Source organism: Panthera leo, chromosome C1 (genome assembly GCF_018350215.1).
Source record: "Panthera leo isolate Ple1 chromosome C1, P.leo_Ple1_pat1.1, whole genome shotgun sequence".
NCBI lineage: Eukaryota > Metazoa > Chordata > Mammalia > Carnivora > Felidae > Panthera > Panthera leo.
Window position 1 is genome coordinate 153,385,434 of NC_056686.1, and position 23,291 is coordinate 153,408,724.

Consider the following 23,291-nt stretch of genomic DNA (forward strand, 5'->3'; position numbering starts at 1 on the left):
AATATTCATTATAAATTTCATATGAAGATACAGACATTTTTTCTTTCTCCTTTAATTAAGTACAGAAAATAAATACCTTCAACTTAATGTTTTGCTTCAAATAAGCTAACTTCATTAGCTAATAACTAGGTAATTATTGATTAAATTGCTCTATTCTTTTTATGAAAACATTTTTTTTTAATGTCAGTAGTGGATCCACCCTCTTAACTTAAGGGTGAACAGAAAGCTACTGTATTTCGCTAGGACATTTACAAAGAGTTATCTTCACTTTAAGAAAAAACTGAATAAAAATAAATGTCCACCATCAAAACAATTTTTAAATAATCTTAAATAATCTTTTAATTAAATGTATCAAACATGTATTATTTCTTTTGAAAGTGCCTTTGTAAGAACACTGTCTAAAGCTATGATTCTTATTAATGTGTGACCAGCTCTCTCCTCTGATTGTCTCCACATTAGCATTAACGAGAATGTAGTGTGCCCTTTTTAGTATAGATTCAAACCGAAATCTATTTATGTTATTCATATTTACTCATATTTTTCAGAACTTTAGCCTAAAATATTTTTAAAAGTTGCTAGTAATTTTAATTTGTGAAACCTTTTATAATTATTATGTGACTGTTCAGGTATCACATACACCAACAGGACAAGAGACAAAATGTAATTGATATTTTCTAAACACATGTTAAATACTACTTATATAAAAGACTTATAAAATTGCAAAACTAATGTAATATCCCTCCAGACTTCATGAACTGGAGACTTATTTAATGAATAAACAGAAGATTAATAGTTGCTGCCCCCTCCCATGTGTCAAAATTAACAAGCATTTGTGTGAGCTCTCCTTTGGAGGAATGTAATGGTTTCTGTACATGTGGAAAATGGAGGAGAGATCTTTTTTTAGGGTCAATGTTAAACACAAGTTTTTATTTATCCAATTTATTTATATGCCTCCTCCAACTACATCACTACCTCCCTGCCCAGAGAACTGACTAAAGCTTGAAAGAGGTGTTTCCTTGTTCTTTTACATACCAAGACTTAACAAGGGAAGTATTTAATTGTTTAAGGATAATGTAACATAAAGATAAATCCTCACTGACATAAAATCCAGTGGAGTAATACCACTCTGCAGACCAGATAAGGTGTTAAAAAGAAAAAGGGACAATATTAGTTTTTGTAACCAGTGTGATAATACCATATTTTACATATCATCTACGTAGGTCTGTTACACAGTTCTGATCTTAGGTAATTGACTTTATTAATTCTATAGGAAGAAGAGATAGTTCCACAAAGCATATCATCATGTAAAGCTGACTATCTTGTGGCTTGCTTCTTACCCTCCATTGTATTGGTCAGGATGCTGGCTATGCTCATGGCTCTTTGCCTTCCAGAGGAATCCTCTAGCATCTCCATTGAAATCTGGTAAGAACTTAGCCTTCTCTTTCTGACTTCTGTTTCAGTGGTGGTGCCCTGCAAACCAAATACTGATGGTTCAAACCACCCTTTCAATGAATAATACAATACCACAGAGCATTTCTTTGGAAAATCATGCTACATGCAGTTTTTCCAGTTAATAGTTTTCAAGTAATAATAAAATATTAAATTTATTATTAAGTTAAAAACACCTTTTAAAAATTATCACAAGCGATAGCATTTAACAAGAATTCACCAGTTGGATGCAATTGTATAGGACAATTTTGTTGCAGGAATATTTTAATTAACCTGTTAGAATTTTCAGAGAAATTTCATAAGCATGCTAAAGTCATATATTGTTTCATTTCATTCAAATGCAGATTATTTTCAGCTTATCTCAATGATTAATAATCAGATCAATCTTCCCCCCCCAAAAAAAAGTAGTAGGATTAAAATGTTGCAAGGCAGAGTTATTTTCTTTGAAGCTATATTGACATATATGGGCCAATTTTTTTTCCATGCACAAACACAGATGTACAATGAAATGTGTGTGCTTTCCTGAGATTTCTTTGATTATTTCTATATGCCATCCTATAAGAATCAAAACATTTTAGGGTCATCTTAATAGACATCAAAACATTTTAACTTCCCTGTAATATTGATATTTGTGTGGAAACTGCCTATTATCAATATATTGGGCATTATAACATTTAATTTTAAGTGTATGAAATTTCCATTATATTAATAAATAATTGTATAATTCTGTGTGAACATGCATTTATAATAACAATTTGGTTGTCACAGTGTCCATTATTTTGTGTTGGTACGTCTACCGAATTTGCAGATGTTTCTTCTCAGACTCTAAAAACTCTAATGCATTTGAAAGCTAATGGTCTTCTACAGTTCAGTTGGTTCTAAAGATTCTATTGTTTTTCCTTCAATGCATCATATAGTATTTTTGAGGCATTTCATTTGGGGGAAGCAGGATGGTATAACAGGCTAAACCGCCCAGACTTTGATTATTTCAAATTGGTGTGTAATGTCAGTAGTAGCTAACTTATCTATTATCACCTCTGGCAGAAGTTGTCCAGTAGGTGAGGTTAGAGCTGACGGTCCACCCACCAAGGAAACCACACCATTGCAATCCACAGTGCTGTGCATCTTCCCATTTGCTGGAAGCCCTGGCACCATCCTGGATGACATACTGGCCTGACTAACGTTACTGTTGCGTCGCTCTCCATGTCTGTGCGGCACAAACAGTGAGTCTCTCCTGCTCTCGCTGTCTTCAAATGTACTGTGCTCATCATCAGCAAAGTCATTTTCAGAACCGACATCCTTTGCCCGGCCTCTGAAGCTGAAAATGCTTGTTTTGCTATTGCGTCGTGGGGAAAACAGGGAGCCACGGATACTTAACAGAGACTGAGGAGAGAGCAAGGGAGAAAGGAATTGGGAGTGGGGGGGAACACAGTTACTTAACAAAAGTCTTAATATTGCAGAATCTGTTTGGATTAGAATAGTCTTGCTCTTAAACACAGGCTCTTAAACACTTGCTCTAAACAAGTTTAGAGAGAACACGTATGTTTTGATATTTTTATTAAAGACTACAATGCAAATTTGGGCATAAAGGGTGTTTTTCTGATTAAGAATTGCGATTTATAATTTACTAAGTGCATGACCATTTATTTCATTTTTCTTAACTCTAATACTATGAGGTGGATTTTGTTATTATAATGTTATAGGTGTAGAACTGATACAAGAAAGGACAAATGATTCTTTTTGGAGGAAGTGGTGGTTAAACAAACAGTAGATGGCTTTCTCTCTGAAAAGCTATGATCTGAAGGGCATGCAACTTGGAAAATAAGTTATGGCTCAAGAGAGATTGTTGGCTCAAATTTAAAATATGTATGCCAAATGTGTTACTTCTAGATAATGATTTAAAAACAAAACTATTATCTCTCTGTTTTCTTTTTTTTTTTTTTTTTTGGATTCTAAAAGGAAATTAGTTTACTTTCTTTCTGGATCTGTTGGTCTCTGTCCATGTGGGAATAAAAGTCACGAAACTTACCTATGATGCTGTCTTGCAAATTTGCTAATAGTTTCCCAAATATAGCTACTAGTGATTCACCATGAGAGAATATATGTCATAGCAAACACAACAGAGAGAATTCCTAAACTGCCATATAAATTCTATTATCACTTAAAATTCAACACTAGTTTAAAAAGGCAAGACATATCTACATGACTTTACCAAGGAGGATGAGGTAGAAGATAGCTTATCCTTCTGATCTCGCTTCAATTTTATTAAAAGGAACTGGATGATTCAGAACTTTTTTATTACATATGTTCTCAAATAAATTGGGTAAATGGTACTGGAAAATGAAGATTTAACATGAAATCCCTTCTTTCACCCTTTTGAATGAATTTTAAACTAGCAACACCAAATATCTCTATTCTGAACTTGGCGATAGTTTAAAAAAAATCTCTATTCAGTCTGTAGAATCTTTGTTTATTCTCCTCATCATTAACAATGACATTCCCAGGAGTGCCTGGGTGGCTCTGTCCATCAAACGGCTGACTCCTTGTCTCGGCTCAGATCATGATGTCATAGTTGAGCCTTGTGTTGGCTCTGCACTGACAATGTAGAGCCAGCTTGGGATTCTCTCTCTCCCTCTCTTTCTGCCCTTCCCTTGCTCGTGCTCTCTCTCTCAAAATAAATACATAAACTTAAAGAAAATGGCATTCCCCATTGCTCCCCCTGCTTAGACTCTCATAACCTCTCCTATCTATCTTCATTGTCAGGGTTTTATATGTATGTGTGTATACACACACACACACACACACACACACACACACACACACACACATATCCCTATGCCTGCAGCAGACATGCCTGGACCTTCCCATTCTTCCTCCAAACCTCAGTATAGAGCCAAATAAAATAATTTTAGTGGGAAAAAACATAGGAAAGGCAGACTCCATCAAATTTATTTTTGGTTCCTCTGCCTAATTAGGTCATGCTGATTTTCTTAGGTCCCATTTTTAGCTTTATTTTTATGGCTTTTCCCAGACTGCAAAGCACCAGAATAATTGCTGTTGCCCTCTGTCATAGTGATGTTCTGGAAAGATATTTTTCATTAAGAAATGTGCTCTTGCTTTGGACTTACTTAGACTATCCACAGGAACTATTGACTATCCAGCTTGTCCAACTTGAGACTGTGCCCCTGTGACACTCAGTTCACACATAGTTGGCTACCCAGTGCCAGACAGTGGTTAGACTGATTTTCTAATCAATCAAAGTGATCAAGAAATCAGATACCATGCGGACATAAACTCAGCCCCCAGTAATAAAGAATGTTAATGTTTTAATCTCCTTGGACTCAATTTTAATTAGCAATATAATAGTGGTTATTCTCATACTTGTGTTTTGAAACTTTGGTGTGTATTTTTAGGTCCCATTTTTTTTTTATTATCCCACACATATTCCAGGTGATTCTAATGCAAGTGTTAGAAGAAAGCTAACTTTTTCTTACACTAATCCCTAGGATGGCACAGGGTGATCATCTTAATGTACCTATGTTCCACAACTGACTTTGGGAACTGAAAATCAGTCTACAGGATATTGGTTGGGAGTATGTGATATGTGGTATGTGTGTACATTATAATGTATCTGGCACATTCATTTAATTTGCATGTTTTTATGTTGGGGTGTTTCAAAGGCTTTCCAGAATTTTGAGTTTATTTGAAATTTCTATTCACTCTTTGGAAAGTATAATAACGGGTATGAGCAGAGCTTTCAAGGCAACAGAGACTGAAAAAGAAGATAACAAAAATAGTACTCAGAGAAAATAAACCAAAAATAACACACTAGAAGATGCAGCAAAGTAGAGGGAATACCCACAGCTGTGGCAGCCCTTTCTCAAAGAAAACAAGCTTTTATGCTTTGAGGACCAAAAGACCATTTTTCTTTGCCTCAGACACAGCACAACATGAGTCCAAGGTATCTTCATTATTTTTCTTTTGCCTTGTTCCAAGAAGATAAATATGAACTTTTTCTCTTATGATATTCAATAACAATTGGGAAAATAGAAGACATTAGGTGTGTAAAACACAATCCTGCATGTAGGGGGATTGAACTTGAAGTCAATTGGGAAAAGTCAAGATGGAAGATGATGCAGAGAATTTAAAGATGTTCTAGAGGGAACATGTAAAGTGAGTGTTGGCAATACTCAATAGCATTTCAAATTCAGTATATGTACCTGTCAATGTTTTCAATAAATCAACAGCTATACTTGGTTATAACTACAAACCTGGTTGAAATAAATCATCTGTGTGTCCAAACAACATAGCTAAAATCTTTGGAGGGGATTCACTTTCCATTGTACATCCTTAAGTACCTTTTCATGTTATACTCTGAACATGATTTATCTATTTGAAAATGAAATAATGATTAAATGTAAAAAAAAACATTTAAAATTTATGTTAGTATGGGGCAGTGTATCCATAATTTATGGCTTCTCTGCCTCGACATTTTCAGAAGACAAATTTGTTTTGAACAGTATGCCATGTCCATTTTATGCTTCCTATTCCCACTACTTTCACTGATTTTCTTTACTATCAGAGAGTCCTTTTTTGTTTATACAACCAGAAATTGTAAACTGCTTCTGGTATATTTTTGCTTGTGAGTTTTGTTAATGCTCCCTGTCTGTCTTTACTGGAATATGTAAATTATCCATGTTAATAGGATCTTTCTTTTACTTTTAAAATCTCTCCCATCTATCTATCCATTTATCTATCTCCCTACCTATTTATCTACCTACCTACTATCCCTGTATCTATAAATACTGGAAAATAAATTATATATAGCATGTGTATATACTGATTCTGTTTTGAGTATTAAAATTCTGGCTGTTCCCCAACTTCCCTCTGCTATTGCCTCTCCGTGGTTCACTCAACACAGGCTCACAGATGCTCCTTGAGCATTCCAGGCATACTGCCATGCCAGGGCCTTACACTTGGCTCTTCCACAAGTCTGAGATGCTCTTCAATGAGATAGTCCCTTTTCTTGCCTCCTTAAAATCTTTGCTGAAATATCTCCTTTACAGTGAGAGCATCCCAAACCACCCTATTTACAATTTTTACATCCAGTTAGTGCTCCTGATCCCCTTTTCGTGATTTACTTTTTTTTCCCCATAGCACTTATCACCTTCTAACACAGTATATAACTTATCTCACATATTGTCTGGCTTCTTCTTTAGTATAAATTTCCATGAAGTTAGTGAATTGTATCCATTCACTGAAGTATTTTCATTACCTAGAACTATTTCTGCCACGTAACAGGTGGTCAAAAAATATTTGTTGATTGGCTGAATGAACTAATCCACAGTTCATCTTTGAGCACGGTGATGAAACAATGATGGAAGTAATACTGTTTTTAAAAACATAAATGTGCTCACATAAATACTGCTACTATGCATATACATTTGCGATTGTTGAAACTACTCAAAAGTTCCCTCATTTTGAATAATTCACCAACTTAATAAGAGCTTTACTATTTGTCACATAAGGTTTCTCTGTGTTGCTTAATCTCACACAACTCTTTAAGGTAGGCATCATTACCCTCTTTTACAGAAATTGAACATAGTACAAGTGACTAGAAAGGTCACAGAACTCACTTGGAGTTGACATATGAACACAAGCTTCTGTGACGTCAATCATTATGTTACAGTGTCAAATAATCCTAATCCTAATGACTCCTAATAGTCTTAATAATGCTAAAATATCAAGGGTGACAGTTTAAGCAAAAAAAATCTGGTCACAGAAATAGACAAATAGAGCTTCCAGTTAATCCCAAATGCGTTGTGCTGATATAAAACCATACTTTATATTTGTATTATGCAAGACCATAATTGGATCTCTTGGTACTGACATTATCTGAAGGGAAATGATTTTTATCTTTTAACTTTTTGTGTGTGCACATCTATTTTGTTCTACTAAGAGAATTCAAGTTATTAATATGGAGTTTATTATCGATTTATTTTTTATTTTATTTACATCTTCAATATAAATTATGAAATAAACACCCATTGATAACTTGCATATGCCCTTTCCTGTCAGCCAATAACTAAACACTATATTGAATTTTGTGCTTATCCTTCTAATTTTTAGAAAAGTTTTTGTTCTTTATAAGAAAGATGTCATACCTCTTGGTTGATACACAGTTTTTTGCTTTATCTCAATTATATAATGTCCCCTAAAACATTATTTTTAGGGTATAATTCTGACCCAGATTAATATGATTATAAGAGTTAATAATTCATGGCACATGAAATTCTAGGGGAACCAAATAATGTTCAAACATAACTGTACTTATCACAGATTTCATAATTATTTACTCTTTACATTATGCAACCCATAAAATGTATTAACAAAGATTTAAAACTACTTTCCCTCATTGGCTTGAAGATATGCTGCAGAATTGTGTAGTTCATATTAAATCAGAGCAAACATATACTGTCTTCAATTTAGGTCTCTTCCAAGAGCACTTAGGTCATTTCATTCTAATGTTTCATAGAGCAACACCATGTCAGCATAATGGAGACTTATGACAGCACAGTTCTCATATCAAAAGAATAAGGCAAAATCCAGTAACATTTCTTTTCAAAATTCATACATATGTTGCAGTGAGAACCTCAAAAAATAAAAGGAGACACCCATATGCAAAGATACTAAGTTCATTTGAGGTCTCAAAATGAAAAAGGTAAACAAGAGATTGCAAAACTCTCACTGAAGAGAAAAATTTGATAGGTGGGTTTCATACCCTCACCCCCCAAAAAAGAGGAGATTAAGAAACAGGGTCTCAAATTAGTGCATGTGTAAAGCTGATTACCTTAAACGTTATCAATGGTTTAATAAAAGTCTCTTTTAAAGACAACTTATGATACAAATTAAATAACCATTAAATGTTAGTTTCCCTGTCCCTCATTTATATGAGATATTATAAAAATATGCCAAAATCAGTAAATACAAAGCAATAGCAATGACAAAACAAATGGAACACTTCATAGAAAACCATACCTGATGAGGGGAGTAGAATTTCTTGTCGCTAGTCAGTCGATTTCCATCCATGGAGAAAAGAAAGCTTCTTCTTTTGACACTGTCCTCAGATTCTGATTTGGGAAACCTGTCTCCCTCTCCTTTGTTGTTTCCTTCCAGATGTTCCCTCTGTCTTCTTTTCTTCCGTCGGTTCCTCCACTCCTTAGCGCTTTTGGAACTTAACTTCGATGCTTCTGAAGAACTTTCCAGGAGCTCTCCTAACCCACCTATTCCACTGAAATCTCTTGAAGCAGCTGATGCGGCTGCAACTGCCTGTTTGAGACAAAGCCAGGCACTGTTTATAACAAGTCATTTTGGAAACAGTTGACTGTGGTACACACATTGCCATGTAAGACTATTAAGCATATGGAAACATTCTGGTCATTTCGTTGTGTTTTACCTCAAGAGAGTTTACTTAATAATGACGATTTAAAACAGTACAAAGCAATATGGTAACCTATGCATTAAGGCAAGAAAAGTCAGGTTTGGTACATCTCTTGGAGAGTCTTTAAAAAAAAAAACCCTGTTGAAATTAGCTTAATTTCTAGGCAAAATTGCTCTCTTAAAAATATCTTCTACATTTTAAAAGCAAATGTTCTCTTTGCGGTGGTTGCTGATCTGATTACTATTCCAATTCCATCCACAGACTTGTTCTTCCCACATGTGACTGTGAACAACTGAGTGATATTTTTTCCTTCTAAATCTAGGACTAAGATCGTTTCTTTTCCTTTGGTGATGAACTCAAATCATTTGAAGTGCCTACTGCTTTACCACCAGATAAAAAGAGTGGGAATATATTGGCAAGTTTGACCTTTTCCTTCATTTGAATTATATTCAGTACTATAGTTCACATCCCTAGGGTGAACTGAGATTAACATGACTAATTTATTACATAGCACTTTTAGTTTTAAATTTTTTAATGTTTATATATTATTTATTGTTATTATAAATAATAAGTGATTAACATAGCAATCAGTAAATGCCTGAAATGATCATTCAAGGGATTATTAGATCTTCAAATATTTTCTTTTTTGTTTCAGCACTAAGTATACTTAGTTGCTTTGAATTTCTGTATATACTAAAGAAACAACCAGCTCTAAGATGACACATGACAAATGTGTTGTAATTTCATTTATATGAATAGTATTTTAAGACTGAAAATGATTTAGCCATGACTAGAGAGAATATGAAACAGCGATATAGTGCATATCAAAGCTGAGTTCTCATTAAGTATATTCTTGTTTTTAAATATAATCACAGAAGTGGAAATGATTAAATTATAAGAATGTTGGTTCAACTCTTTACATATGTCATTACCGAATACAAACAACTCTAATTTAGCCACCCATTTTGTTCTATCCTATCTTCTCTACTAGATAAATGCTAGATAAGAATTTAGTCATATGTGTTTGTGCACATTGCCTATTATGCCACCTGACATAAAAAGTGTCCAGTAAATGTTTGGTGAATAAAGACAAAAAAGGTATTAAGCTGTCAATTGTCTTAGACACTGGGGTGAGGGTGGGAAAAGAACAACACATCTTATTTAGACTTGGATTTTGAAGATCTCCTAAAAGACTATGTGTCACGATGATCTGTATAACAGAAACATATTTTAGTAAAGAAGATAAAACAATTTAAAATGAGTTTGATAACACATGCTTTTTGTTTTTTCCTTCCTGAGGAGAAGCAAAGCCTCCAAAATAACTTCTATTTCTAAATCTCATCTCAACTGCAAATAATTAAAAAGAAAAAAAGGCTTAAAACTAAAGGTGGTATAATACAAATATTCTAAGATTATCATGATCCCAGGGATAGGAATCGTAGTACTCCATATAGAATTAAATATGTGTGTTGGGCTAAGCAATGTAAAATGTACGTAAAATGTAAAACAGATTTTTGTTTATATTGAATACTGTATTCATTATGGAAACCTAGATCTAAGACTCAGTATAAGTCATTGTCTAGCAATTTAGTGGAACAGTAATTCAGAGTTTGGGTATTTATAAAATTACATAGTGTCAGAGAGCCAGATTTTTTTATTGGATTCTTGATTTTAGTATCACTTCTAATATCATTAGTAATGGAAGATGAGAAATATTAAGGGCCCTTTGTAAATATGAATGAGTCCAATGTAAATATATATAAAATAAAGTGAATAAATGAAGCACTTATTTGTAGCAAGTTAGAGTTGCTTAGTAGTTGATACATAGGAGGTACATAATATACAGCATTTGTTGAACTAATGAATATACATACATTTATTTTTATCCAAATAAAGTCTTTAATTCTCCTTTCCACTTTGCATACACAGTAACACAGTGCAACACACAGTGTTAATCATTTATTGACTTGTTTGCAGTTAGAAATAAAGGAAGTGGTGGTAATATTCCTTTGTCATAATCCTGAAACTCATGTTCATTTAAATCACTTCCGGAATTTGTTTTGCATAAGACATGATTTCCCTACCTATTCTGGATAACAGTTCAAATAACTCAAAACTAAAGCATTTCTAAGGCAACAACAGTAACCTCCCGACACAACACATTTTCTGTGTCACTCATCAACTCAAATCTGTCACTTGTTCCACTGCCAGTGATTTGCCGATTCCCTCAAAGGCAGATGTTTCCTGTCACCTCTCATGTCTGTGTACCTGTTTCTACCCATCTCTGTGACAAGACCAATGTCCTGCTTACTTAGACTGGGAGTATTGCATTGATGAATTCCTCCTATAACAAATAACAAATATATGCTTAATATTTACTCAAGGAATAACATTTAGTTCTTCTTATAACCTTTCTGTGTGATTTAGCGTATATAACTCACTGTATACACACAGTCCTTAAAAAATAAAGCCACATGGCTGCTTGTAATTATACTTCACTTTAAACATAAATCCAGCATAAGAGACTCTTAAAAACTGAGAACAAACTGAGGGCTGATGTGGGGTGGGAGGGAAGGGAGGGTGGGTGATGGGTATTGAGGAGGGCACCTGATGGGATGAGCACTGGGTGTTGTATGGAAACCAATTTGACAATAAATTTCATTTATTTAAAAATAAATAAATAAGCATAAATCCAGTTTGGGGGTGTCTGGGTGGCTCAGTGAGTTAAGCGTCCAACTCTTGATTTCAGCTTAGGTCATGGTCTTGCTGTTCGTGAGTTTGAACCCTACATCAGGCTCTGTACTTGGGATCCTTTCTCTACCCCTCCCTGCCTACCTCTCTCTCTCAAAATGGATAAATAAACTTAAAAAAATTTAAAGACATAAATCCAAAACCCATAAAATTATAAGACATTAACTATACCTGTTTCAATTTTACCTCTAATTATTTTGGATCTCTTAAATACCACTATTTCTAATTTTGCCCCAAAGTTTATTATTAAATTTTTCCTATCAGATCAATATACATTGTTATGGGATATGTTATATTGGGCACTATTAGACATTTAAAGATCACAAGTTAACTGCCAAATAGTTATGGGGACTTAGGATAAATCTTTTTGTTGTTGTTGGGTTTTGTCTTTCATGATCCTTTAAAGTTATATTTGATTTGTGAGTTCACTGAGCTTACTACATTACTTTTGCATGTCTAAACAATGACTAGCACTAGGAGGCCCTTCAACAGATACTAAATGAAAACAGAAGTGATGCTAGGCTTCATGAAGTCATTGACTAAATGGTAAATTTGAAGAGTCACTGGTGATTAGCAAGATGCAAGTTTACACTGGAGCACCAATGATCTCATGGGTAGACTACGTCTCCCTCTGTGTCTGCCTCCAACCCCTTCCTGTGTTTCAACACTGGCTATTATCTGGGCATTGTTACCTCTACTCTCAATAAGGAAGTAATATTGGATTGGTACTGTGCCATCCTAGTCCCTATTAAGATACTGGGATTAGTTACCCTAGAATCAGTTTAAATTTGTATATGTATGAAGCTATCAAATCATCATTTGTTCACTGGAATCCAATAACTGACACTTAAGTGAAAAGAATGGACATTTTTTAGTTGACCTAATTAGGATGTAGATAATTAGATTCTTTAAACTTCTAATAGATATTATGCACTTTCACTTCTAACTTTAAAAGATTATACTCTTTTAATTGATGCCATATTTTACCCTCAAGTGGTAGAATTTCACAATGTATTCTTACTCTGTACTATGTATCTGTGTAGTATTTTCAAGCACATTGCTTTGTCTGTTTTTATAAATGATACTATAATAATCCAATTCTTTAAGATACATTTACATAAAATCTATAAATATTACCTCCTATAATATTTATTTAAACCTTGAGATAAATAATTAGCCCTGTAAATAGATAATGTATTTCATTATCTTATAAATGGGTTTTATTTACAGTGGTCTGAAGTAAACTCTTAAGTACTTGAAATGTAGTAGAACTTTCTGCCAACCATGAGGTATATTTTCATAAGATTTTCAAGTGTCATCAAACTTGTTTTTTAGCTTTTCTTATAAAATCAATAAATGTAACAATGATACTACTCTGTACCCAATGGTAAGATGAAAATAGTAAAGCCAGCTTGTTCAACAAATGCTAAGAAAATGGTTGGTTTGGGTAACCAGCTAAACAATCATTGTCAAATCCCTGTCCCACCAAAAAAAAGCCTCAAAAAAAGGACTTAGTGCTATATGTTGTGCATCTTCAAAGTAACTAAGAATTATTAAGAACTTAAATTTTGAATCTACAAATTCAAAGATCTGCTGTCATTCAAATAATGCTTTAAATACCTAGAACCATCCGTCTGAAAAAAAAATCACTATATATCAAAAAGTCACTATGTACAAAAGTTATTTGGACTTCTGCTTCTGGCTAAGATATGGTAATAGGGATTTGCTCTCCCTCCTGCAACAAACACTAAAACAGACAAAATACATGTAACAGTGGTTTTGAAGACACTGCATTAATGGGGCATTGGATACTATTTAAAAGGATCTTCGCTCAGTGGTAGGGAATAGTCTGCTTTTCACTAGATGCTCCACCACTTCTACCTAATAACTCTTCAAAGGTTTCAAGATGCAAAAGAATCAAACCGTTTATAAGTAATGTAAGTAATGTCCCCAAATAAGGATCAAGAAATTTTTTAGGAATACAAAAATATCCAGCACCCAAAAAAGGTAAAGTTAACAGTGTCTGGAATTAAATTGAGAATTGTTAGGAATGCAAAAAAAAAATCAGTAATACATGAACAGTAATGAAGAAAAAAAATTAATTAAAACCAACTAAGACCTGACACAGATTCAGAATTAGCAGACAAGGACTTTAAACAGTTATTATAACTATATTGTGTCTGTTCAAAATGTTAAAGACATGGGAAATATAAAAGAGATGCAGATCAATGTTTTAGAGATGAAAATGGCATAAACTGAGTTGAAAAAGGCACTGGATAGGATTAATGACACATCAGACATTACAGAAGAAAAGATGATGAACTTGAAGACACAGCAACAGAAATTAATGTAACTGAAATTGACAAGGTGATTCTAAAACCCATATAAAGTTACAAAGGGCTTAGAATAGTTAAAACAGCTATGAAAAAGAAAGTTGGAGAGCTATAACTGTCTAATTTCAAGACTTATTAAATAGCTGTGGTAATAAAAATGTGTATTGGTATAAAGAGAAACAAATCAATTGAACAGAACAAAATCCAGAAATAGACACATTCACATCTGGACAACTGATTTTTGACAAAAGTTCAAACGCAGTTTAGTGGAGAAAGATATTTTGTTCAACAAATGGTGCTATAGTAATTAGATGTACATATGCAAAAGAAAAATCTCAACATATAAATTACACCTTACACAAAAATTAACTTAAGATGGATCATTGACCTAAATATAGGACATGAAACTATAAAGCTTCTAGAAGAAAAAATGGAAAATCTGTATGATGTTAATTTGGCAAAAATGTGTTAGATACAATGCCAAAACTGACCTAACAATCAAAAAAGGCTTGGTAAAGTATATTTCATCAAAGTTTAACTTTTATCCTAAAAATATTATTAGAAGAATGAAAAGTAAATTACAGACTAGGAGAAAATATTTGCAAAGTATATATATCATTGAAGACTAAAGGACTTATTTTGAGGATATATAAAGACTAAAAACTCAAGAAAACAAAAAACCCAGTTTAAAAAACAAATGGGCAAATGATTTAAACATCCACTTCATAATAGAAGATACATAGACAGAAAATAACATGAAAATATGCTCAACATCATTAATCATTAAGAAAATGCAGAATAAAACAGTGAAGGACTTAGTAGAATGGCTAGTAAGACTGACCATACCAAATATTGGCAAAAATGTGGAGGAACTGTAAGTTTCACTGCCCTCAATCAGAATTTACTGTCTTCCTATGATTTTCTTTTAAGCCAATACTGTTCTTCTGTCTGTTCCCTCAAGACATGAATACCCCATTCACCATGACCTGTGTTCAAATAGCCTTTTAATATTAATGAGAATTTAAAGTTGGAATCTAATGCAGATGCTTTCATGATATCCTGATAGGGGCTGTAGCAAACACCTTTTAAGCTACAGAAACCCCAAAGAATGGTTAAAAGTAGGTATACATAAAGTTCTCTTGTTAACATTGAGCTCAATTAACTTCAGAATAAACCCTCAAATGTTATAATTAGGAGTGAAACATGAATAGTTGGAAATACCAGTTATATATCTTTTCACATTAAACTGAATATCAGATTCCTCTCTCAGGTTTCATGAGACACTTTCATAGTTAACCTTATCCCAACTGTGTTTTCTACCCCAAGCTAATTTCTATAGATAATGTTCCTTTGATTCCAACTTGAGAAACAATTTTAGGTTTGAATAGCTTTCTCTCTCTTTTTTTTTTTTAATTATGTTTATTTATTTTTAAGAGAAAGAGACAAAGTGTGAGCAGGGGAGGGGCAGAGAGAGAGGGAGACACAGACTCCATAGCAGGCTCCAAGGTCTGAGCTGTCAGCACAGAGCCCAACATGGGGCTCAAACTCCTGGAACATGATGTGATCATGACCTGAGCCAAAGTCGATGCTTAACCAACTGGGCCACCCAGGTGCCCCAGCTTTCCCTTTTCTAATGACAGTGCTTGTATACCAAATGAAAAGCCAGTTCCAGTTTGACCTCTGTGCACAACAATATTCCTACTTAAAATTTACAATAAAAAAATAACAACAGTAACCATGAAACTTTATCACTTAGTACCTGAGCTTCTTCCTGTTGTTTTTTAAGCTGTTCAAGCATTTGCTGAAATTCAGCCTCTTTCTGTTCTGCCTCTTCCAAGGTGGCCTGATTCTGTTCCTCATAGGCCATGGCCACCACAGCCAGTATCAAATTCACCAAATAAAAAGATCCCAAGAAAATCACCAGGACAAAAAATATCATGTAGGTTTTTCCAGCAGCACGTAATGTCTAGAGGAAACAAAGGGTAATTTCATCAGTATTTTATATAATGTCCCAGGTAAAGATTTTATTTCCATAATTAGATAGTGAGGAGATGAATACTTTTTATCATCCTGTATTTTGACCAAGATTTGTTTGGTGTTAAAATGAACATTGATTCTGTTTTGTTTCTTAAATTCCACATATAAGTGAAATCATATATTTATCTTTCACTATAGGGGAAAGGAGGGAAACATAAGATAAAAACAGAGGGGGAGGCAAACCATAAGAGACTCTTAAATACAGAGAACAAACTAAGGGTTGCTGGAGGGGAGGGGGATGGGGCGGATGGGCTAAATGGGTGATGGGCATTGAGGAAGGCACTTGTTGGTATGAGGACTGCGTGTCATATGTAAGTGATGAATCACAGTTCTCCTGAAACCAACACTACACTGTGTGTTAACTAACTTGAATTTAAATAAGGAAAGAAAGAAAAAGTGAGCATTGAGCTTTTAAATATTTTCACGTGTTCCTTTTATATCTATAATTAGATTATGAACTCAAAGCCTTGAACATTCTTTGCATCTTCTATAGTTCCTAGCGAAATGTCCTTCATATAAAAAGTCCTTACTGTACATGTACTGACTGAATGAACAATTGGGATTCTAGGCAAACTTGCTGTACTGGACCCTCCTCTGTATTCTAGTGTGTTACTAACAAGTATTGATATTTTTCAGTTCATATATGTTCATAAAATTAAATCCCACACATGTTGATTTGAACCTTACTCCTACGGCCTGAATGCTTATGTCCCCCCAAAATTCCTAACTTTAAATCCTAATGTCCAAGGTGATAGTATTAGAAGGTGGGGGCCTTTGGGAGGTTTTGAAGGTAGAGCTATCATGAATGGGATTAGTGCCTGAAAAAAAGAGCCTCCAGAGAGATGATGACACAGTGAGAAGGTATCAGCTTATGAACCAGAAAGGGGCTCTTGCCAGAATGGAGCCATGCTGGTGTCTTGTTCTTAAACTTCCCAGTCTCCAGAACTGTGAGCAATAAAATTCTGTTATTTATAAGCTATCCAGTCTGTGGTATATTGTTGCAGCAGCCCCAATGGACTAAGACACTTACCAACTGGTAAAGATTCTCCCAGTAGTCTTGAGTCATGAGTCGAAATAGAGACAAGAAAGCCCAACTAAAGGTATCAAAGCTTGTGTATCCATAGTTGGGGTTTCGACCAGCCTTCACACAGATGTATCCTTCTGGACACTGGCTATAAGAGAGAGAATTGGAGCTAAGGTCAGCATAGCCATTATAGTTATTTCAATTGATGTTGATATAAAGGACTTGTCAAAACCCAGAGTTGCTGTCTATGATGAATTTTCTTGCCTGTATTTGTAGAGCACCCTCAGTAATTGCATACAGTGATACTGTTATTATATGAAATGTATTAGGAAAACCAATAGAAAATTTGGATGCAAGGAGTCAGATTTACAGATACTTAGAATGGCAAAGAGGCAGCAACCACACACTTTTGCCTCTAACATCATTAGTCCCCTGCTCTTTACAAAGTGTCAAGCAAGAATCAATTATTTAAAATGAAAGGCCAGAAGGGCCAGTAGGGAACCACTTAATGAGCTGCTTCATTAGCCACTTCTATAGAATTTTATAAAATAAAACTTATATTTTAGAATAACTTGAGATTTACAAAACAATTAAAAAGAGGGCACAGTGACTTCCCAAATATGCCCAGTTTCCCCTATTATTAACATCTTATGTTGGTATGGTACATTTTAACTAATACTGATACATTATTATTAACCAAAGCCAATGCTTCATTCAGATTTTCTCAGGTTTTTTTCCCCTAATATCCTTTTTATATTCCAGGATCCCATTCAGGATTCCATGTTCTATTTAGTCATCATGTCACTTTAGGCTCCTCTGAGAAAGTTTCTAAGACTTCCCTTGTTTCTGATTACTTTCATAGTTTTGAGGAATACTTTTGGGTATTTGGAAGAATTTCTTTCAATTGGTATTTGTCTGATGTTGTTGTTCTCATGATGAGATTGGGGTTATGGATTTTTGGAAAGAAGACCACAGAGGTACAATATTATTATTGTCCTATCATATCAAGGGTACATACTATCGATATGACTTATCATTGTCGACACTAACTTTCATCACCTGACTGGAGGTAGTGTTTGTCAAGTTTCTCCACTGTAAATTTACTCTTTTTTTCCCCCATAGTGCGCTCTTTGTAATGAAGTCACAATGTGCAGCCCACACATCAGGAACAGGGAGTTATGATCCACCTTCTTAAGAGCAGAGTAAGTACATAAATTATTTGGAATTCTTCTGCATGGGGGATTTGTCTATTACCTCTCATTTATGTATTTATTCAATAATTTCTTTTTTAATTTCAAGTTTTTATTTAAATTCTAGTTAGTTAACATATAGTATAATATTAGTTTCATAAGTAGAATTTATGAATTCGTCACTTACATACAACACTCAGTGCTCATCACCAGTGCCCTCCTTAATACCCACCACCCTTTTAACCCATCCTCTGCCCACCTCCCATCAGCAACCCTGTTTGTTCTCTGTAGCTAAGAGTCTGTTTCATGGTTTGTCTCTCTCTTTTTCCCTATATGTTCATCTGTTTCACTTCTTAAATTCCACATATAAGTGAAATTATGTGGTATTTGTCTTTTTCTGACTGACTTATTTTGCTTAGGGTAATATGGTCTAGCTCCATCCATGTTGTTTGACACCAGCCATAGTAACTTCTTACTAAATGCATCTCCAGAGCAAGGGAAACGAGCAAAAATGTACTATTGGGACCTCATCAAGATAAAAAGCTTCTGCACAGCAAAGGAAACAATCAACAAAACTGAAAGGCAACCTACTGAATGGGAGAGGGTACTGGCAAATGACATATCTGATAAAGTGTTAGTATCCAAAATCCATAAGGAACTTTCCAAACTCAACACTCAAAAAACAAATAACCCAGTTAAGAAATGGGCAGAAGACATGAATAGACATTTTTCCAAAAAAGACGTCCAGATGGCTAACAGTCATGAAAAGCTGTTCAACATCGCTCACCATCAGGGAGATACAAATCAGAACTCCAATGAGATATCACCTCACACCTGTTAGAATGGCTAAAATTAACAACACGGGAAACAACAGGTGTTGGTGAGGAGGCAGAGAAAGAACCCTCTTACACTGTTGATGGGGATGCAAACTGGTGCAGCCACTGTGGAAAACAGTGTGGAAGTTACTCAAAAAGTTAAAAAAGAACTCTCCTGTAATCCAGCAATTGCACTACTACGTATTTACCCAAAGGATATAAAAATACTGATTCAAAGAGGCACATGCACCTCAATGTTTATAGCAGCATTATCAACAATAGCCAAATTATATAAAAAGCCCAACGTCCACTGACTGATGAATGGGTATTCAATCACTTGTTTATATGAGTATTTACTCATAATACTAATTTTCACTTTGAATTCTAATTTGTTTTATATAATTTGTTGCTTAAATTGTTCCAGTTTTGGTCATTGAAAGCTTTTTCATTGACTTCATTGACTACTTCTCTTTGATTTAACCTCATAATTCTGTGTGTCTTGTTTTGTTTGTCTTTTTTAGCACTTTCTAACTTTGTGGCACTGCAAGATGCCACAGACTCATATTTCCTGCTCTAGCATTGGCCATTTGTCCAAGAAGACCTTGTCTTTTATTGGAGAACGGTACTAGAAACCAGGGCAAACATTTCATGCTCATGGATGGAAGAACAACTGATGTTAAAATGTCTATACTACCCAAAGCAATCTACACATTCAAAATGTGTAGATTCTCAAAATAACACCAACATTCTTCACAGAGCTAGAACAAACAATCCCTAAAATTTGTTTGGAACTAGAAAAGACCCCAAATAGACAACGTAATGTTAAAAAGAAAGCCAAAGCTGGAAGCATCACAATTCCAGACCTTAAGTTGTATTACAAAGCTGTAATTATCAAGATAGTAATGGTGCTGGCACAAAAACAGACACATAGATGAATGGAACAGAATAGAGAACCCAGAAGTGGATCCACAAATGTATAGCCAACTAATCTTTGAGCAAGAAAGGATTATCGAATGGAAAAAAGACAGCCTCTTCAGAAAATGATGCTGGGAAAACTGGATAAATGACATGCACAAGAATGAAACTGGACCACTATCTTACACCATACACAAAAATAAATTCAAAATGGATGAAAGGCCTAAATGTGACACAGGAAGCCATCAAAATCCTACGGGAGAAAGCAGGAAGCAACCTCTTAGATCTTGGTTGCAGAAACTTCTTTCTAGACATGTCTCTGGAGGCAAAGGAAATAAAAGCAAAAGTGAACTATTGGGACCTCATCAAAATAAAAAACTTCCACACAGCAAAGGAAACAATCAACAAAACTAAAAGGCAACCAACAGAATGTGAGAAGATACTTGGAAATGACATATCTGATAAAGGGCTAGTACCCAAAATCTATAAAGAACTTACCAAACTCAACACACCAAAAACAAATAATCCAGTGAAGAAATGGCCAGAAGACATGAATTTATATTTTTCCAAAGAAGACATCCAGATGGCCAACAGACACATGAAAAGATGTTTAACATCACTCATCATCAGGGAAACACAAATCAAAACCACAATGAGATACCATCTCACACCTGTCAGAATAGCTAAAGTTAACAACTCAGGCAACAACAGATGTTGACGAGGATGTGGAGAAAGGGAAGCCCTTTCACACTGCTGGTGGGAAAGCAAACTGGTACAGCAACTCTGGAAAACAGTATGGAGGTTCCTCAAAAAATTAAAAATAGAACTACCCTACAATACAGCAATTGCACTACTAGGTATTTATCCAAAGGATACAAAACTGCTGATTGGAAGGGGCACATGCACCCCAATGTTGATAGCAGTACTATCAACAATAGCCAAATTATGGAAAGAGCCCAAATGTCCATTGACTGACGAATGGATAAAGAAGATGTGGTACATATACACAATGAAATACTCAGCGATCAAAAAGAATGAAATCTTGCCACTTGCAAAAATGTGGGTGGAACTAGAGGGTATAATGCTAAGCAAAATAAGTCAGCCAGAGAAAGACAAATATATATGATTTCACTGATGTGGAATTTAGGAAACACAACAGATGAACATAGAGGAAAGGAAGGAAAAATAAGATAAAAACAGGTAGGGAGGCAAACCATAAGACTCTTAAATACAGAGAACAAACTGGGGATTGCTAGAGGGGAGGTAGATGGGGGGATGGACTAAATGGGTGGTGGGCATTGAGGAAGACACTTGTTGGGATGAGCACTGGGTGTTATATGTAAGTGGTGAATCACTGGGTTCTACTCCTTAAACCAATGCTACACTATATGGTAACTAACTTGAATTTAAATAAATGGAAAGATAAAAAAAATTGGCTGCTTCCATCATCTGCTATCTATATGCTTAACTGTTCAATACCAGTACACATGCAAAGTTGTTTCAGGACTGTTAATCCAAACTAACATGGGAAACAACTTTATTAACTAGAGTACAGGGTTTTTGCCTTTGTCTTACAGACTCCACTCATTTCCAAAGTTGCTTAGATAGGTACTTATTCTCCCACTCCTTCCTTCAGTTTTTTTTTTATACATTTTAAATATATTTATATCCCTTTGTCACATTCTGTATTTCAACCAGAGATACCCAAACTGACAAATTATTTTTTTTATTTGCATACAGTGTTAACTCATTGTACTGTAAAGTTCTGTGGGTTTTGACAGATGCTTGTGTTCATCATTACAGAATCATGAAGAAATTTCTCCACCCTAAAAAATTCTACGTGTATCACCCAGTCAACCCACCCCAAACCTTTGAAAATCTGATTTTTTAAATCATTTCTATTGTGATCTTTTCCATAATGTCATGTAATTGGAATCAGACGAATATAGCTTTGTTTATATGGCTTTTTTCATGTATTAATATGCATTTAAGGTTCTCAATGTCTTTTTGTGGCCTGATAGCTCATTTTCTTTTTATCACTGAGTAATATTTCACTGGATGAATACAGCACAGTTATCCATTCACCTGTTAAAGGACATCTTGATTGCTTCCAGTTTTTTGGTTTTTTTTTAAGTTTATTTATTTTGAGAGAGAGAGAGAGAGAGAGAGAGAGCATGTGTGCATGTGTATGAGCAGGGCAGGGGCAGAAAAAGAGGGCGAGAGAGAATCCCAAGCAAGCTCCATGCAGCCTGGAACCTGATATGGAGATCAATGTCATGAACTGTGAGATCGTGACCTGAGCTGAAATCAAAAGTTGGATGCTTAACTGACTAAACCACCCAGGCTTCCCAGTTTCTTGTGATTATGAATACAACTGTTATAAATATTCACATGAATGTTTTTGTGTAGACATAAATTTCAATTTAATTGGCTAAATATCTAGTAGGGCAATTGCTGGATCATATGGTTAGACTGTGTTTATTTTGTAAGAAACTGCCAGATTGTCTCGCAAAGTGGCTGTACTGTTTTGCATTCCCACCAGCGATGAATGACGATTCTTATTGTTCTGCATCCATCTTGTTGTTCTGCAATTTGTATTGCCAGGTTTTTTTGGATTTTTAACCATTCTAATAGGTATATAATATATAGTAGTAACTCATTTTTGTTTTAATTTTCAATTCCCCAATGACAAATGTTGTTTAGCATCTTTATATATCCTTATTAGACTTCTGTATATATTCTTTTATAGGGTGTCCAGATTTTTGCCTGCTTTTAAATTGAGTTATTTGGGTTTTTTGTTGTTGTTGAGTTTTAAGAGTACTTTCTTTGTATATTTTCGATACAAGTCTTTTTTCAGATACATGTTTTGCAAATATTTTCTTCCAATTATAGCTTGTTTTTTCATTCCCTTTATGGTGTCTCTGCAGAGCAGAAATTTTTAATTTTAATTAAGTCCAAATTAATCAATTTGTTCTTTCATGGATTCTGTTATTGGTGTTTAAAACTTATCACTAAATCTGAAGTCATGTAAATTTTATTCTATGCTTTCTTATATACATTTTATGGTTTTGTATTTTACATTTAGGTCTATGATTGATTTTGATTTAGTTCTTGGGTAGGGTGTGAGATCTACACCTAGGTTCATTTCTTTGCATTTGGATTTCCAATTGTTCCAGCACCATTTGTCAAAAAAAACTTTCCTATCTCCATTGCACTGCATTTTCCTCTTTGTCAAAAATTAGTTGACTACATTTGTGTAGGTCTATTTTTGTGTTTTGGGGGGCAGGGTGCTGTCTCTTTTCTGTTTCAGTGATCTGTATATGTATTCTTTCCCAG

The 23,291-nt window shown here is 34.5% G+C and overlaps 1 protein-coding gene and 1 non-coding gene across 11 annotated transcripts in view; both read right to left on the reverse strand.

Annotated features, from left to right (window-relative positions):
* SCN3A (sodium voltage-gated channel alpha subunit 3) overlaps positions 1 to 23,291 on the reverse strand; it is an 81,490-nt gene that overhangs the window by 41,345 nt on the left and 16,854 nt on the right. For 4 of the 10 annotated variants that reach the window (XM_042948997.1, XM_042949001.1, XM_042948998.1 and 1 more), the window contains exons 8-12: positions 17,042 to 17,183; positions 15,734 to 15,940; positions 8,488 to 8,778; positions 2,485 to 2,832; positions 1,338 to 1,470 (exon numbers count right to left, since the gene is read on the reverse strand). In XM_042948997.1, the coding sequence (XP_042804931.1) occupies positions 1,338 to 1,470; positions 2,485 to 2,832; positions 8,488 to 8,778; positions 15,734 to 15,940; positions 17,042 to 17,183 (1,121 nt within the window). Of the gene's footprint in view, positions 1 to 1,337; positions 1,471 to 2,427; positions 2,833 to 8,487; positions 8,779 to 15,726; positions 15,941 to 17,041; positions 17,184 to 23,291 lie in introns of all 10 variants that reach the window. The other 6 variants (XM_042948993.1, XM_042948991.1, XM_042949000.1 and 3 more) reach the window with 5 other exon arrangements.
* LOC122229065 lies at positions 179 to 301 on the reverse strand. Its single transcript, XR_006206925.1, has one exon.